The following is a 14341-nucleotide window of genomic DNA, read 5'->3' on the forward strand; positions in this document are numbered from 1 at the left end:
TAGCGTGGCATCTTTCACTCGACAGGTGTGACATAGCGAAAGCAAGACAAAAGGATGGGCCACGTCTTGTTGGTGACCACTGCCCTATCCTTTGATAGGTACAAAGTCCAACACGCGATCTTTGGCGGACACTTGATCTATGGACCTGCTCGATCGAGACGAAGTAAAGCGCCGGCTCATTGGCGTGTGCAGGGAGCTGATGGCGCTCATGGATGGCAGCTACGGACCGCTGGGAAGGGCGCAGCTATTGCAGGCGAACGCGCGGTGTCCCGACGCGCTCACAACCACTTCCGTCGCCGAACGATACTTTTCCAGCCTCAAGTAAGTAAGACGGAGCAGACGCCGGAAATATTTGGATCTAGGTGCGCCCATGAAGAGGGTTGGCTGGCAATGCCTGTTGGTGGATAAACACCCGACAGAGAAGTTGATGAGGAGAGGAAGCGCTGACAAGAAATGTTGTCCGTGGCGTGCAGCATTGGAGACTGTCCGATCACCAACGCTTACCTTCATATATTGAAGAGCAAGGTGTAGTTCAGCTAGGACTCTGTGCTTGGATGTAGCGAAAGCATATTTGTACTAACGCTTGTGACTTTGCTGCGCGTGGCGGATAGATTCGGAACCATGCCGATTCAGGGTTCTTTCTGGCGGGATTGAGCGCGAGGTGAGACCTCAGCATTGAAAGTGTTGTTTATAGAAATCATTGACGTTTTTTCGCTGGGTTGGGTATAGCCTTCAGCTTGAAATCCAGGAAGGTAGTCTTGAACATATTCCCCACCGTGTAGTCAGTAAAGGTGAGCACATTAAACTTTTAGAGTAAAAAAGATTGGCTTGTAATGCAGTTAACGATGATCTTGCAAAATACAGGACTACACCTGGCGCTGGATTGGAGCCTGCAGTACCTGGAAGATCCGAGGTGCCCTGTGCGTGTGGCGGTGAATTGGAGCTCGGCAGCTTCGATTTCCGCCGTGATTCGAGGCATCATATCGTCCAAGTCGATTACTGGGCTAGATGAGGAAACCACGGAAGCGGTAGTTATCCCTCTTATTATTCAAGCGTTTGTGAGTGTGTTTGGGTATGTTGTAGAACACCCGAGCGAGAGTGTTCCTGTGCAGCTTCTGTTCGCCCCCGGCCAAGCGTCCATCGCTAAATCTGAAGTTTGGAAGCAAACGGTTCTCCTCGATCTCCCGTGGCCTTGTCGTGGAAGACCTCAAGGTGTCAAGCGGAGCGCCCTGTCCCCTCCAATCTGCAATGTACGTGTTGCCTTGTTCAACATCACTATCGAGCCGCTGGCCGAGTTTGAGGAAGCGGAAACGAGTAGCAATACAAGGATATATCACGCGGACTCAACGGATGCCTTCCGTCTGAAAGCACTCCGGCAAGTTGGAGACCGATTAGATCGGCTAGGTGCCACTGCTGTTCTCTCGCAAAAAATCGTTCCAAAGTACCTGCAGACGTACCTGGCCACCAAGGGTATCTTCACGCTTGATCGACTCTCCGCTGCGTATATCCGTAAGTCTGACATTTCGAGATCAAGACACTCTGTATGCTTCGTACTAACCAACTATTATGTTAGGAAACGTACAAATGCTGAGTGGAGCCACTATCCTCAGTGACTGGAGAATCGATGACAGCATCGTTAGCAGTTCGCTCGGTGCCTTATCTCTCATTACCACGCAAACTCTCGGCAACAAGCAATTTATCCGTCTGCACCGCGAGGGCACCGTTGTGGACAGTGAAAATGCGCATCCCGTAACAACAATCGCGATCACAGCACCGGACCGATTCGCGTTTGATGAGCTTAATCACGTGGTTACTACGTCCGTCAAAATGCTGGCAAGCTTGATCGATAATCCGGACGTCGTAGCTGGCGCTGGATGTGTAGAGATCCACCTAGCAGCATTGCTGCGCGATCGCGCTAAACAACTACGAAACCCTGGTCCAATTTCGAACGGAACAGTGCCCAGAGGTACCCAAACCGACAACAAAGCAGCACGAACACTACGTCAAATGAGCCAAACCATCACCACCTTTGCTAATTGCCTGGAGGATATGGCTGGGCGATTATGTGGTAGTCATGCTTCTGCAACTGACCGCGAAGTGATGATCGAGCAGATACGCCATGCAAACAACGAGTCCCTGTTGGCAACGACGACTCTACCATGTCAAAATGGTTTATCCGAGCGCAAGAGCTATGACCTCTATGGTTGGGATCCGAGGAAGCGCTCCACGATGCAAGTTTTATCGTACACAATTCAGAGCGACGAAGAGAAGATCGCATCTGAAGCTCGTATCCTAGACACCCTACAGTCGAAGAAAGATGCATTAACACTGGTCATCGAGAGTGTGTCCTCGCTCGCTCGTATTGCATCCGTTGTCCGAGTTTCTTGACAGCAAGTAGCGATGGTCATCTTTTTCTATCTATTCAGCAATTATTTGCCTAAGTTTTAGTAGAATTGCTGGTCGGCGTCATATCCAGACAGATCTCCACTTGCGAGGAACGGCACTAAGAGCGGGTCGTGCTTTTCGCCTTCCTCGAGTCCGTACCGCGGGAGCAGATAGGATGTCATCACAGGAGTGTAGTTCTCGGGTAGTCGGAAGCCCTGGCACACTACGAAGGCCTCGTTACTCTGCGCGCGACTGCTCATGGGTTTGGAGCACGACACGCTCTCGAAGAAGACGCTGAGCTGCGTAGCCAGCAGATCGTATTGCTCGCAGCGAAAGATCTTAGCCACGAACGACCCTCCCTCCTCCAGCACGTGCGTGGTGATGTTGAGAGCGGCGGCCAGCAGCTCAGCCTGCACGAACTCGTCAATATCGTGCACGCCGGTGACGTCAGGTGCACCATCACTCACCACCACTTGGGCCTTGGCGCCGTGGAAGTAGCCAATGATCTGCTCGGCCGTGCGCTTAGACGTAATGTCGCCCTGTAGTAGCTGGACACCAGTAATCGGCGCCATTTCCTGCAGATCCACGGACACGATACGCACATCGCCACTGTTCACGCTCTCTACGTTACTGGCGTCGTACAACTTGCGGCTCAGCACTTGGCTCCAGCTACCAGGAGCCGCGCACAGGTCCACGGCGCGCTGTACATTGCGCAAGAAGTCGAATTGCTCGTCCAGCTGCAGTAACTTGAAGGCTGAGCGCGCGCGGAAGCCCACCTCCTTGGCCTTGCGGTAGTAAATATCCTAGCAACAGTTACGCAACGTTAGCGACGCGTGTACGCACAGGTAGAGCCGCTACTGTACGCACTCGGTTCGCTTCGGTGGACTTGGTCATTTTTGTAGCTCTTGGCTGGTCTTAGCCAAGTCGAATATTTCGAAAACTGGGTTCTAATTATCTCTTAAAAAGAGGGATTTGTCTCTTGGCTGGATTATGCAGGTGTTCTTCCTCTCTGTAGTGAACAAAAAATCAAGACACCGACGACGGCACACTCAACAGTTAGACACAGACATATTACACCGAGACGACTGCGGGTATGCGGGCGCAGGGATCGTCGGCCGGCATGGGCTTCACCATGGCGGGAGGCGGAGGCTCCCCCGCCGTGCCTGACGCGCTCTTCGAGTCCGCCGCCGACTGCTTCGTGTGCGACAAGAAATTCCACGCCTTTCGACGCAAGCATCGCTGCCGGGTACAGTACCGTGAAGACCTGATTAGACCCCGCCATTTTCTAACTTTTTGACTCGCTTCCTTATTTGTGGCAAAATTTGCAGGCGTGTGGCAATGCGGTTTGTGGCGGCTGTGCGCGCACCCACAAAGTGATGCCCAGCTCGACCATAATGCGCTACAATAATGAGCCTGTACGTGTGTGCGACCGCTGTATTCGGGATCAGAATCAGATGATGCTCGAGCGTCGACGCGCTGAGGACGTAGAGCGCGCGAGAGCTCGTCAAGTGGCGGCGCTGGAGGAAGAAGAGCGCCAACGCGAGGCAGAACGTACCCAGAGAGAACGAGAAGTGGCGGAAGCACAGGCTCGACGTGAGATGAGACTTCGAGCTATTGAGGAGAAACATCTGGGCCCACGACCGGATCTGAGGACGTTAAAGTCAAGATACTCGAGAAGTCTGGACGACTGTGCACGTGATGCACCACCTCAGTCGCTATACTCGAAGGAGCTGAGCTCGTTTATTGAAGATGCCGAGAAGAGATCAGTCGCTTTGGTTGCTAAACCATACGCGACTGGGGACATTTTTGAAGATAAAATGGACTTGGATAGCGCGGAGGCCGTGGAGACAACAGTGGTGCAGGAAGCAGAGGAATGTGCCATTTGTCTAGAGACTATGGATGTCGGAGATGCGATTTACACGACGGCGTGTGGACACAGTTTCCACTGGAGCTGTCTCAAGGATATTCAGAAGTCGGACTCGAGCAACTACGACAAGTGTCCGTCGTGTCGTGCCACGATGACAGAAATGCAGGTCAAGAAGCAGTGTGATCACCCTCGAGTGCGGCTTGGACACCGGTTTTGTCGTGACTGTGGCGCAGCAGTTACAGAAAGAGACGCCAAGCCTAGAGCTGATGAGTCTGGTGGCGCAGTGGGCGGAGCAGGTATGCGGATGTCGACTCCTTCTGGTGGACCGGACTTGAATCAACCCGTTTCGTATCGGGCGAGCTCGCACGGCGCACTTGTACGCTGTCCGCAATGCCACATTCAGATGCGCGTGCTCCCTCACATGTACAACATGTAAGTTCTCCTGTACAGCTCCTCTCTCGATATCAGGTGCCAGTGCTAATAATTTTTGTTCCTGTTCTTGCGTTTACAGGAGGGTAGCATGTCCGTCAGGCCACATGTTCCTGGTTCAGGTTGCTGGACAAGCAGGAAATGGTGGTGGTGGACGCGGTGGATACAGCTTTGGATCGCGTGGAGGACTGGGCGGTTCCCGAGTGCCATCGCGTGGTATGAGCATGGGCTATCCAGGCTCGTACTACCGCTCCACAAATGCTTACTCGGAGCTGTAGTAACTTAAGAACCAACAACACCAAGACCAAAATGTGCGCGCGGCGTGAAGCGAAAGTAGCTCGGCTCGGCGCCAACTCGATCAGAAGATAAAGTCTTCTGGCAACGCTTTTTATACTAGCTTACAAGCAAACTTACTAACAATTGGACTGTGTGTCCAGTACACACGTGTTAGACAGAGAGGGTTTCCTTGCGGCGATGAGCATTGATAACAAACGCCTTTATCGTTGGCAAATTGGTTTTGCGTTTGACAAGTGTTTCCTAGACAAATCTTGACAATTCACTAGGAACACTAGGACACGACGATCTTCACCATGTACGAAGTCCATACTGTTTGCCCTCGCACGACCCGGCCGTTGTTTGAATACAACCAGTCATCGTTGGTTCGAACATTCACAATATGCGCTTGCGGTTTAATCTTGGGCACTGGAATGTCTTCACCAGTGCCTTGAGTAGCCCAGTCCTGGTCGACTGTGGCAATCGCCTGGACGTAGTACGTTCCAGCTGCCGGGAATTCGACATCAGCGTTGAACGAACCCTTGTTGTTGGTTCCCACTTCCAGACCCAGATCCTCGTGATACCATCGCGTGACACCTTTTTGAGACTGTGTAAGGGTGGCATTAGCAGGATCATCGGACCAAACCTTCAACTGCGTGCTGTCCACCGTGATAGCCCCCGCTACCTCCCAATTAAAAGTTACAGTTTCCTTAATGGGGGTGTTGTGCGGGTACGTCTTCCAGAGAAGATATGGCTGCACCAGATCGATATACAGCAGTGACAAGCGAACATTACGAGGAACGTGGCCCACCATTGCTGTCGCTGGTAAATAGTCACTCAATGCTTCGTCCGATAGCGTCAAGCTATCTCCCCAGTTTGTTGCATTCGGCTGCTTACTGTCGCTGGCCTCGATCAGGACATTAAACGCACGGTGGGTAGCGTTGTTGTACCTGGTCTTCTCGGCTGGGTATCCTCCAAAACTTGGCGGGTTGCACTCTTTAATGGGCTTCGGAGTTGTAAACTCGTTCTCCCAAGACGCTGCATATCCCCAGTCTTCCATTCCACCGTCCACAGCATACACAACATCATTCATAGTGCCGTCTGGGTAATACTGTCCGCTCTCTTCAAATTTACCTCCAAATCGAGACATAATGCGCGAGAGTTGTTGCTGACTACGATCGTCAGGACTCTTCTCACTTTTGCCAGACTCTTTGACATGATTCTTGCCTCCCCACTCGTAAGTTATGCATTCCATACCAGCGTGGAAAGTGATGCCAAGCTGGAACAAATGGTCTCGCCACAGTTCGTTAAGTGCACGTGCAGCCGTGGTCACCATACATTCCTCGTCATCACCCAAATTGTACGGGAAATCACGATTTGGATCAACATCAAGTTCCTCCCGGACGTTGTGATTGTAGCCGTAGGCGTTAGCGGTTGGCACGATCACGATTGTACGAGTCTTGACGAGGTGCTGTAGCCACGGGTTGCCATCCGTTCTGTTTGCGTGCGACAGCAAGAGCTCCGCCAGCGCAACAACAACCTGTGGACCTACTCTTTCATTGCCGTGCACAGCACCACTGAAGATCAACTCGGGTCGCTCGGGGTCCGGCAAAGTTGCCTCATCCGTGATCTTGATCACGTACTGCTCGCATGGTACCGTCTTGTGGTTCCGATTGCAATCCACTTCCTTGTGCTTGGGTAGGTCGTACTTGTCCTGTACGCTGAATACTTCAGCGTATTCCTCATACTTGGTTTCGAGCTCCAGGAGAAACTCTACAATCTCGCCGTACGACCGTTCCGCGAAAGTGGTGACTGCCGCTGAAGCAGTGGGTGGAATCGAAATGCTGATGGCTACGGCAACCAGCGCGGCCAGCAACGCTGATACCTTCATCGTATTCAAACCTGACGGGAATACCGCAAATTCACAACTGATGTTTGAAAGGCGTCCTACCTCTATAAATCCCAGCTGTGCACTTACTGCACACTCAGATTAGTGCTGCTTGTTGACCCCCATCTCGACAGTGATCATCGATCGTCATCCCTGAAAGACGATGTCCCCAAAACCAGTCGCTGCTCATGTTGAACGGCCCTTGCTGAGTAGATAACCAAAATCTGAGAACTGAACAATCCTCGAAGCGTCTGCAGTGCAGACTCTGCACTGTGCTGGTAGACTATACAGTGAATGCTAAATCCTGTTTTGAGAGTGTTCAAAAATTGCACCATCTTTTGTTAAAACTTTGTCAGAGTGATGATTCTATAAGTTGAAGTTGATCATTCGGATTCCGCACTCAGTATCCAACAACCACGCAAAGGCGCAAGTTCGCGCGCGGAGACACCAGGCGAACAATGATGGTCACATCCGAGAAAGGCGTCGACGCGAGTGCTGGCTACACGAAGTCACGCCTTGCGCAGCTGGAAAGCATGCTACAAGAGCTAAGGAAGTGCGAGGAGCATAAACGACAGCAGAACGTCGAAAGCGCGTCCGTCGCTGCGAAGCAGAAGCTGCTTGACGACCAACTGCTGCAGAGTATGGCGCAGAAATTGTGTGGTTGTGGATTGGGGAGTGATTGAAGGCTTACAGTGCTGAACTGGTAGCCCAAGATGAGCTTGCTGCGGCGCAAGCGAGCAAGGCCGAGCTGTGTGCGGAGATCGGAGCGTTAAAACAAAGCAAGGAGCATCAAGCCAAGCAAATCGATAAATACAAGCTCGACTTGCAGGCTGCGCGTGAGTCACAAGCGGCAATGACGAAGAAAATGGGGGAGCTTGAGACTTCGACATGGACAATCAAGCAGCAGTACATCCGGTGCGCCTTCCTTGCACTTCCCAATTTAGTGGAGATATTGGAGCTCAGGTGTGTGCTGTGCGGTTTAGATCTCTTGCTTCGCGTATCAAGACAAGTGCTCTGGTTCTTCAGCAGCTGAATGGAACTAACGGGGTCGAGTTGAGAGCTCGGATTGCTGGAACATGCAGCGAGTGGGAGCCAACGAAACCCAACAAGCGCAAGCGTGTCATGGAAGACAATGTGGAGCAACAAGAATGTGTAGGTGACGACAAGATATTGGCAGGGTGCGTAGTCTTCTTTGCACGTTCGTCTCACCTTGTTATCAGCCGAAGCAAGCAGGAATTGCTACGGAAAAAGAGACTGAATCCCAATCCCAAGAACAACAGCCAGAAAATGTCGTAGTTGAACAGATTAAGACCAAGCACGCTGATGCCTTGGTGAATCCGTTGCCCTCTGCGGATACCAACCAGCAAGGAGGTGGTCGCGTTGAAAGGGAGCACCAAATTGTAGATCTGCAGACTCAGATGGCCAAACTCGAGTCGGACCATTCGGCTCTAATGGGTACGCAAAGTTGGAAGCTGCAAGAATTGGCATGTCTAATAAGCTGTGCGATCTTGCAATTTAGACAAGTACAAGGCGCTTGAATGCAAACACGTGGGAGTTCTAACTGACAGCAGAACGTCCGCGCAAGAAATTGAGGCAAAGGATTCCAAAATCGAGGAGCTGATGCAAATGCTAGAGATTTTGCGTTCGAAGCAACACGCCAACTCGTCAGACAGCAATTCTACAAATGATGAAGGCAAAGAAGCTCTGGAAGGACGTCTGAAGATGCTAGAGGTATGGTGGATTCGGTGAGGTTGTCCAATGATTCGGTTGAGATGACACTGGACAATGCTTCTGTGTATAGGAAAACTTGGCGCAGATGAATGGATACGCCGATCAGCTGGAGATGGTCATCTCTCAGTGCCCTTCGTGCACCGTAAAACTCCAGAACGAAAGCACGCAAGATTCGATCTCCAACAAAGCCGAGTAGGTCGCAGGAGAGAGACAGAAGACGAGCTTATATTTCCCCAATAAGTACCAACCAAAGTTCTTAACCCGCTGCATCTAAAGCAACGGAGCCTGGTTGTGAGCGAGGTTGTAAAACTTGCTGCCTTCCTTGTTCAGCTCCTCGAACGTACCAGTCTCGGCAATGACGCCCTCCTCTAGCAGAATGATACGGTTCGCATGCTTGATGGTGTTGAGTCGGTGCGCAATAATAAACACGGTCCGGTTCTCAGCAGCTGACTGCAGGGCACGACGAATCATGTCCTCACTGCGACCGTCAAGGGAGCTCGTGGCTTCGTCGAAAAGCAAAATGTTGGTTTGTTTGTACAGCGCACGAGCAATGGCAATGCGCTGCTTCTGTCCACCAGATAGCTCCACGCCCTTCTCACCCACGAACGTGTCGTACTGGTTAGGCAGCTCCATGATGAACTCGTGCGCGTGTGCCTCTTTAGCTGCAGCGATGAGTTGATCCTTGTTGTGCACCTCAGCACCGTACATGATGTTCTCAGCGATAGTAGAAGCGAAAAGCGACGGCTCCTGCAAGTCATAAACAGCAGCAACTTGTGAACCAACATCTTGCTATAAAGCCAACAATTCACAGAGCAACGAACCTGGTTGACGACACCAATCTGCTTGCGCAGCCACGACGCCTTCAACGTAGCAATATCCACACCATCCAGGGTCACCGTGCCGCTCGTGGGCTTGATGATCTTCGACATCAGCGACGCAATAGTAGTCTTGCCAGCTCCGCTCTTGCCGACGATCGCCACCACCTCACCAGGGTTGATCTCCATGTTGAGGTTGTCCAGCACCAAAATGTCCGGGCGTGACGGATACGCGAACGACACGTTGTTGAAGCGAACGTGGCCCTTCACATTGACCAGCGTGTTCTCACCATCCGCAGCAGGCGGCAGCGACAGCAGGTCGAAGAGCGCTTCAGAAGACAAACGCGTCTTTTTCATCTCGCTCAGGCACGACGACACGCCGGAGAATCCAAGACCCATGAATCCGCTGTACAGCGCGAACGACGTGAGCGTACCAATCGTCAGCTCACCTGATCCCACCAGCGATCCGCCGAAGTACAGCACGGAGAACAACGAGCAGTTGATCGACAGCGATAGACCACCCATAAACGCACCGCGAGCACGCTTAGCACGTTTGGCATTGGCCAAGATGTTCTTGTTGATCTTCTCGAAGTGGTCCAGCTCGTCCTGCTCCGCGGAGAACAACTTCACCGTGAAAATATTGTTCAGTCTCTCCTCGGCAATCCCCGTCATGTCTGCGACCGAGTTATGATGCTTCTTGGATAGTCGACTCGAAAACTTGCTGAAGAGCATGGCTCCGGTACCGACGAGCGGCAAGATGGTCAGTGACACCAACGTGAGCTTAGGCGAGATGGTCAGCAGCATGCAGGACGCACCCACAGCCGAGTTGAGTGACCTGTAGCCATTAGACAGCACGTCGACCACCGCATTGGCTGTCTGCTGGCAGTCTCCACTGAGCCTGGTCACCAATTCCCCAACCTTGCGGTTATTATAGAAGCCCAGCTCCTGAGACAGCAGCACCTTGTATAGTCTGCGACGCAGCTTGGCAGCGATGCGCTCGGCCACCATGCCAAGAGAGTAGGTGCGCAGGAATGAGCCCACGGAACCGGTGAAGAAGGTGGCGAGCACTACAACCACAAAGCCTTTGCGGCTGAGGCCACCAGGCGCAGGTTTGCCCGACGCGACGTCGATCGCCTTGCCCATGATGCGCGGGAACACCAAGTTCATACCCGAGGCGATAGTCATGCCCGTGATGCCCACAGCCAGCGGCAGCTTCTCCTCCTTGGTGAGACTCAAAATCCAGCCGATGTTGGACGTCTTCTCGCTGCTCTTCTTGGGGTTCTTAGACTTCAATACGTCACTCTTGTCACCCGTAGGCACAGGTGTCACTGCAGCGCTGACGCCGCCGTCGTAAGGCGCGCTCAGCTTCTGCATCAGGAAAGACCTGGGTGGCAACATGGCCACCGACTCAAGGTTTTATTACTTGATGCGAATCAGAGTGCGGTCCACAAAGCTCGTTGTGTGTCTCGGTGTAATTTGCATCAATCATTTCGGTACAAAAAACCTATCATATATCACATTATGAACTGTGATCGAGTCCAGCTTATCACCACAAGTCCAAAGTGTAGGGAGATACACTGTTGACGTGGGGTTGCTCGCTGTGCGTCCGTGTATCATGCAGCGAGGGCTTCTCCGCCTGTCGCGCGTAGCGCTAACTAGTCGCCAACATGCGTTCACTGCTGTTCGTACGATCTCTGCATCACCAGCGCTATTGTACGCTGCGGGGGCGGAGCGCAAGTCTCCAGCTCGCAAGCCTGGTCGTGCAAATTCGAGTCTGCGCAAATCCAACTCCACTTCGGGCCGACGTCGCCCGCCGCGCACCCAAGTGGTTAATGACTTGGATGCATTAGTACATGAAGCCAAGCGCCAAGGCCCGCGCTTCCAGCCCAGCATGGACTATCTGCGTCGTGCCAGTGCCGTACTGCAGCTCTGCAAGACTCGGGAGCAATGTACGGCTGCTATTCCTCTTTGCCACATCGTCGAGAAGGCTCAGAACACCCACGGTAAGGCCGAGATGGAGTGCGTTCGGATCTACCAGAGGGCAGGTCGTAATCAAGAGGTCGTAGCGTTGGCTGAGAAGCTCATGAGTCAGGACGTGTTTCTACTGAACCCTGCTCTTGCCAGTGCTATTCAGGCCTGTGCAGCACTTGGAGACGTGGACAAAGGGTTCCATCTCTTTGACGTAGCGGTGAAACGTGGATCCATCCCGAACCTGGGCGTGTACTCGGCGTTGCTCGCTGTTGCGGGCGCAGCCGGAGACCCTCAACGCGTGCAGCAAGTGCTGACTCAGATGCAAGAAGCGGGAGTCGAAATGAACGATATTACGTTCCATAACTTGATGAGTGCCTATGCACGTGGAGGACATGTAACGGAAGCCCTCGCGCTCTTTGACAAGATGCAGAAGCAGGGGATCCCCGCTGACGAACACACGTACGCTATCTTGATGGATGCTCACGCAGAGAGTGGAGATTTTGAAGGCGCCAAGGTTTTAATGGAAGAACTGAAGAAGACATCGATCGAGCCCAACCTGGTGCACTACAACGTCTTGCTCAAGGCCTGCGGGAAGGTCAGCAATTTGACGTCGGCCTTCCAGCTGTATGAGGAGATGAAGGAGCGCAAGATCAACCCTGACCTGGTGACATTTATCACCATGATGCACGCTGTGTATCATGGCGAGCTCGGTGCGATTGACCAGAAGAAGGTGAAGGCTGCCCTCGTGGGAATGGGTATGATGGGTGCAGCGTTCGTCCCGTTCATTAACTATGAAGAGTACATGATGACCACGCTCTTCTGTGGTAGTCTTGTGGGTTCCATGGGTCTGGCTGCGTACATGAACCCTGATGGCGTTATCCGTGCGCTTTATCCCAACACTGACGAGCCCCGTGACGACTCGATCATCGAAGCTTTCTTCCGTCGACTCCGCGAGGAAGATCACTGCGGCAGATCTATGTATCTGTGGCGTGAGATGCTCAAGTTCAATGTGCCTGCGGACCCGCGCGTGTACGACGTACTGGTGCGCACTTGTGTGCGTAAGCGTCACCCCGAGTTGGCGTACGAAGCGGTGTTTGAGGAGAAGCTGCCTCTTACGGACAAGGAAGGCTCGTTTGTTCTCAATCTGCCCACGACGCTGAGTCTACTGCATTCGCTATTGGCCCAGAAACGTCTGAACATGGCGGACACTTTGTACGACGCTGCCCGAAGCCACAACGTGTTCGACAAGGTATTCTCCGAGAAGGGTGAGACCTATGTATTCGATATGCGTTCGTTCCTGAACGAGCAGGTCCGCAGCTACACAATCATCAAGTTATTGGATGAGCTGCGTGCAAAGGTGGACTCTTCGAAGGGTGCATTTGTTGCCCCGAACGTGCAGATTCTAGTTCTGCACGGGTATGAGCTGCTTGATCGCCTTGATGAGGACAACGCCAGTCTGCGCACGTTGTTCTCAATGGACGACATGACACGGATTGGCGCTACAGGAGACAAGACTACGTCTGCGCACTACTACTTCCGACTGGCTGTTCCTACGGAGCGACTGCAAAAATACTTCGAGACTACGCCAGCAAACGCAGGCAAGGAGCGACGACTTTAAGGAGGCTGCGAGATCAGCAGCAAGTGCTGGGGAAGATAGCGCGTAGATGGATTCCCTGGACGTTTTGGCTTTTAAGCAAAGTACTTTGGCAGCTCACAGACTCAGCCTCAATGACCATGTTGATGGTAGATATGGCGTGTTTTGCACGGTTGCTAGCGAACTACGCAACAAATCCCCGACTTTCTGTAGGTAGGTCTACACACGCATGGCAGCGTGTAGCAATCGCAATGATAAATGGGGTTGACGTCGCGGTTGCCAATCCCAGTGGATGAGCCGCTGGCATCAGAACTGCTCTTATTACCAGCTAAGTAGAATCATCCCAATGCGATGCCATCGGTACTGCCGCTCGAACGCATGTATAGTCGCCGCAGCCGGGGTAACCTAAATCTGTCTTATCCATTTTTCGATCGCTCATTGCCCATGTATGTGAGATTGGTCTCAACGCTTTTCCAACGGCATGATACTGGTTGCATTCCGTTTTGCATTGACACGGGAGGTTGCACGACGTGCGACGAATGCTGCTTCACCGTCTCGGCGATCCATCTATGCCTATTCCTCACCCGCTACCTTCAGACGTGCAACGCCAAGATCACCATTTCCGCTTTTGCTGAACTGAGGGGAGGATGGCGCCCAAAATATCATCGGTACTCGGTTTCCACGAGCGCGAACGGCTGCACAAGAACCCGTCGATATTGGCCTACACGGGAGATGCAGGTCAAAACTACCTTGATCTAGGCAACAACGACCAAGAAGGCACTCAAAACTCAACAAACCCACCACGCCGTCGAAATTCCAGCCCGGCGAAGAAGATGACAAATAGATCGCGACTCAACTCGCTTTCGTCTAGTCTGAGCAGTGCTCGGACTGCTGTGGCCGAACGCGCTAAGAAGCTTCACGTGCGCGAGTCTACTCTGCAAGCCATCGGCCAACTGCGCAAGAACATGACAAAAGGCCACGCATCTCCAACGCAGCATTCTCAGTCCAGTAGAGGCTCAACTCCTACTCAACATGAGTCCAACCAGTGCGATAACGATCATGTTGATATCGAGAACCAGGCTGGAGTCGAGAACTCTGGCTTCGAGTGCATGTATTCCGAGGTCAGCTTAGGGGACGAAACTGAGTTCACCCACTCGTCCACGAAGGGCCCAACAGGAACTAAGAACAAATTATCGAGATTTTTGTCGTCACGACCGTGGACCAAACGTTCCAAGCAAACGCGGAGATTCAGCGATGTTCTTTACTAGGTTCACCATCGTGAATAATTCAAAATAAAAATGTGTATAAATGCTTCAAGTTGAAGTTACAGGAGTGGTGGTCATCTTGAGGAGTGATGGCGAAAATCGCTAAGCGACGCTGCCGATCCG

At 52.5% G+C, this 14341-nt stretch overlaps 9 protein-coding genes across 19 annotated transcripts; 6 read left to right on the forward strand and 3 right to left on the reverse strand.

Annotated features, from left to right (window-relative positions):
- Positions 1–5: 5 nt before the first annotated feature.
- Positions 6–2864, forward strand: PPTG_06056 (hypothetical protein). 10 transcript variants are annotated; one of them, XM_008899806.1, is made up of 6 exons: positions 6–362; positions 474–525; positions 612–661; positions 730–791; positions 865–1509; positions 1574–2864. In XM_008899806.1, the coding sequence occupies exons 1-6, from the start codon at positions 55–57 to the stop codon at positions 2386–2388; spliced, it is 1932 nt and encodes a 643-aa protein (XP_008898054.1). In that variant the 5' UTR covers positions 6–54; the 3' UTR covers positions 2389–2864. The 10 variants fall into 10 exon arrangements, with proteins under 10 accessions (XP_008898054.1, XP_008898057.1, XP_008898055.1 ...); XM_008899809.1 differs by having other exon boundaries at positions 6–321; XM_008899807.1 differs by having other exon boundaries at positions 6–321; positions 520–525.
- On the reverse strand, positions 825–3662 carry PPTG_06057 (ribosomal RNA large subunit methyltransferase J). The gene is made up of 2 exons (XM_008899816.1): positions 3253–3662; positions 825–3188 (listed from the first exon to the last, which is right to left on the reverse strand). Exons 1-2 carry the CDS (start codon positions 3277–3279, stop codon positions 2445–2447), a joined length of 771 nt encoding a protein of 256 aa, XP_008898064.1. The 5' UTR covers positions 3280–3662; the 3' UTR covers positions 825–2444.
- PPTG_06058 lies at positions 3377–5524 on the forward strand. 2 transcript variants are annotated; one of them, XM_008899817.1, is made up of 3 exons: positions 3377–3631; positions 3714–4684; positions 4764–5524. In XM_008899817.1, the coding sequence occupies exons 1-3, from the start codon at positions 3479–3481 to the stop codon at positions 4957–4959; spliced, it is 1320 nt and encodes a 439-aa protein (XP_008898065.1). In that variant the 5' UTR covers positions 3377–3478; the 3' UTR covers positions 4960–5524. The 2 variants fall into 2 exon arrangements, with proteins under 2 accessions (XP_008898065.1, XP_008898066.1); XM_008899818.1 differs by having other exon boundaries at positions 3377–4684.
- PPTG_06059 (hypothetical protein) lies at positions 5136–7102 on the reverse strand. The gene has a single exon (XM_008899819.1). The coding sequence runs from the start codon at positions 6843–6845 to the stop codon at positions 5250–5252; it is 1596 nt and encodes a 531-aa protein (XP_008898067.1). The 5' UTR covers positions 6846–7102; the 3' UTR covers positions 5136–5249.
- A 198-nt stretch (positions 7103–7300) lies between these two features.
- On the forward strand, positions 7301–8138 carry PPTG_21813 (hypothetical protein; the record flags this gene model as incomplete). Its single annotated transcript, XM_008900001.1, has 3 exons — positions 7301–7481; positions 7550–7757; positions 7826–8138. 3 exons carry the CDS (start codon positions 7301–7303, stop codon positions 8136–8138), a joined length of 702 nt encoding a protein of 233 aa, XP_008898249.1.
- Positions 8109–11746, reverse strand: PPTG_06061 (hypothetical protein). The gene is made up of 2 exons (XM_008899820.1): positions 9395–11746; positions 8109–9320 (listed from the first exon to the last, which is right to left on the reverse strand). The coding sequence occupies exons 1-2, from the start codon at positions 10784–10786 to the stop codon at positions 8844–8846; spliced, it is 1869 nt and encodes a 622-aa protein (XP_008898068.1). The 5' UTR covers positions 10787–11746; the 3' UTR covers positions 8109–8843.
- Positions 8261–8769, forward strand: PPTG_21814 (hypothetical protein; the record flags this gene model as incomplete). The annotated part of the gene is made up of 3 exons (XM_008900002.1): positions 8261–8297; positions 8362–8573; positions 8644–8769. 3 exons carry the CDS (start codon positions 8261–8263, stop codon positions 8767–8769), a joined length of 375 nt encoding a protein of 124 aa, XP_008898250.1.
- Positions 10921–13397, forward strand: PPTG_06062 (hypothetical protein). The gene has a single exon (XM_008899821.1). The coding sequence runs from the start codon at positions 11004–11006 to the stop codon at positions 12975–12977; it is 1974 nt and encodes a 657-aa protein (XP_008898069.1). The 5' UTR covers positions 10921–11003; the 3' UTR covers positions 12978–13397.
- On the forward strand, positions 13341–14267 carry PPTG_06063 (hypothetical protein). The gene has a single exon (XM_008899822.1). The coding sequence runs from the start codon at positions 13601–13603 to the stop codon at positions 14219–14221; it is 621 nt and encodes a 206-aa protein (XP_008898070.1). The 5' UTR covers positions 13341–13600; the 3' UTR covers positions 14222–14267.
- The last annotated feature ends 74 nt before the right edge of the window (positions 14268–14341 follow it).

This window comes from Phytophthora parasitica (assembly GCF_000247585.1).
Source record: "Phytophthora parasitica INRA-310 unplaced genomic scaffold supercont2.8, whole genome shotgun sequence".
NCBI lineage: Eukaryota > Oomycota > Peronosporomycetes > Peronosporales > Peronosporaceae > Phytophthora > Phytophthora nicotianae.

Coding starts and splice junctions, on each gene's coding strand:
- PPTG_06056 (XM_008899806.1), top strand. CDS start 55: ATGGGCCACGTCTTGTTGGTGACCACTGCCCTATCCTTTGATAGGTAC. Junction 526..611: donor TTCATATATTGAAGAGCAAG/GTGTAGTTCAGC, acceptor CGTGGCGGATAG/ATTCGGAACCATGCCGATTC. Junction 1,510..1,573: donor ACTCTCCGCTGCGTATATCC/GTAAGTCTGACA, acceptor CTATTATGTTAG/GAAACGTACAAATGCTGAGT.
- PPTG_06057 (XM_008899816.1), bottom strand. CDS start 3,279: ATGACCAAGTCCACCGAAGCGAACCGA. Junction 3,189..3,252: donor AGTCCACCGAAGCGAACCGA/GTGCGTACAGTA, acceptor AACTGTTGCTAG/GATATTTACTACCGCAAGGC.
- PPTG_06058 (XM_008899817.1), top strand. CDS start 3,479: ATGCGGGCGCAGGGATCGTCGGCCGGCATGGGCTTCACCATGGCGGGA. Junction 3,632..3,713: donor GACGCAAGCATCGCTGCCGG/GTACAGTACCGT, acceptor CAAAATTTGCAG/GCGTGTGGCAATGCGGTTTG. Junction 4,685..4,763: donor CTCCCTCACATGTACAACAT/GTAAGTTCTCCT, acceptor TTGCGTTTACAG/GAGGGTAGCATGTCCGTCAG.
- PPTG_06059 (XM_008899819.1), bottom strand. CDS start 6,845: ATGAAGGTATCAGCGTTGCTGGCCGCGCTGGTTGCCGTAGCCATCAGC.
- PPTG_06061 (XM_008899820.1), bottom strand. CDS start 10,786: ATGTTGCCACCCAGGTCTTTCCTGATGCAGAAGCTGAGCGCGCCTTAC. Junction 9,321..9,394: donor AGATTGGTGTCGTCAACCAG/GTTCGTTGCTCT, acceptor TATGACTTGCAG/GAGCCGTCGCTTTTCGCTTC.
- PPTG_06062 (XM_008899821.1), top strand. CDS start 11,004: ATGCAGCGAGGGCTTCTCCGCCTGTCGCGCGTAGCGCTAACTAGTCGC.
- PPTG_06063 (XM_008899822.1), top strand. CDS start 13,601: ATGGCGCCCAAAATATCATCGGTACTCGGTTTCCACGAGCGCGAACGG.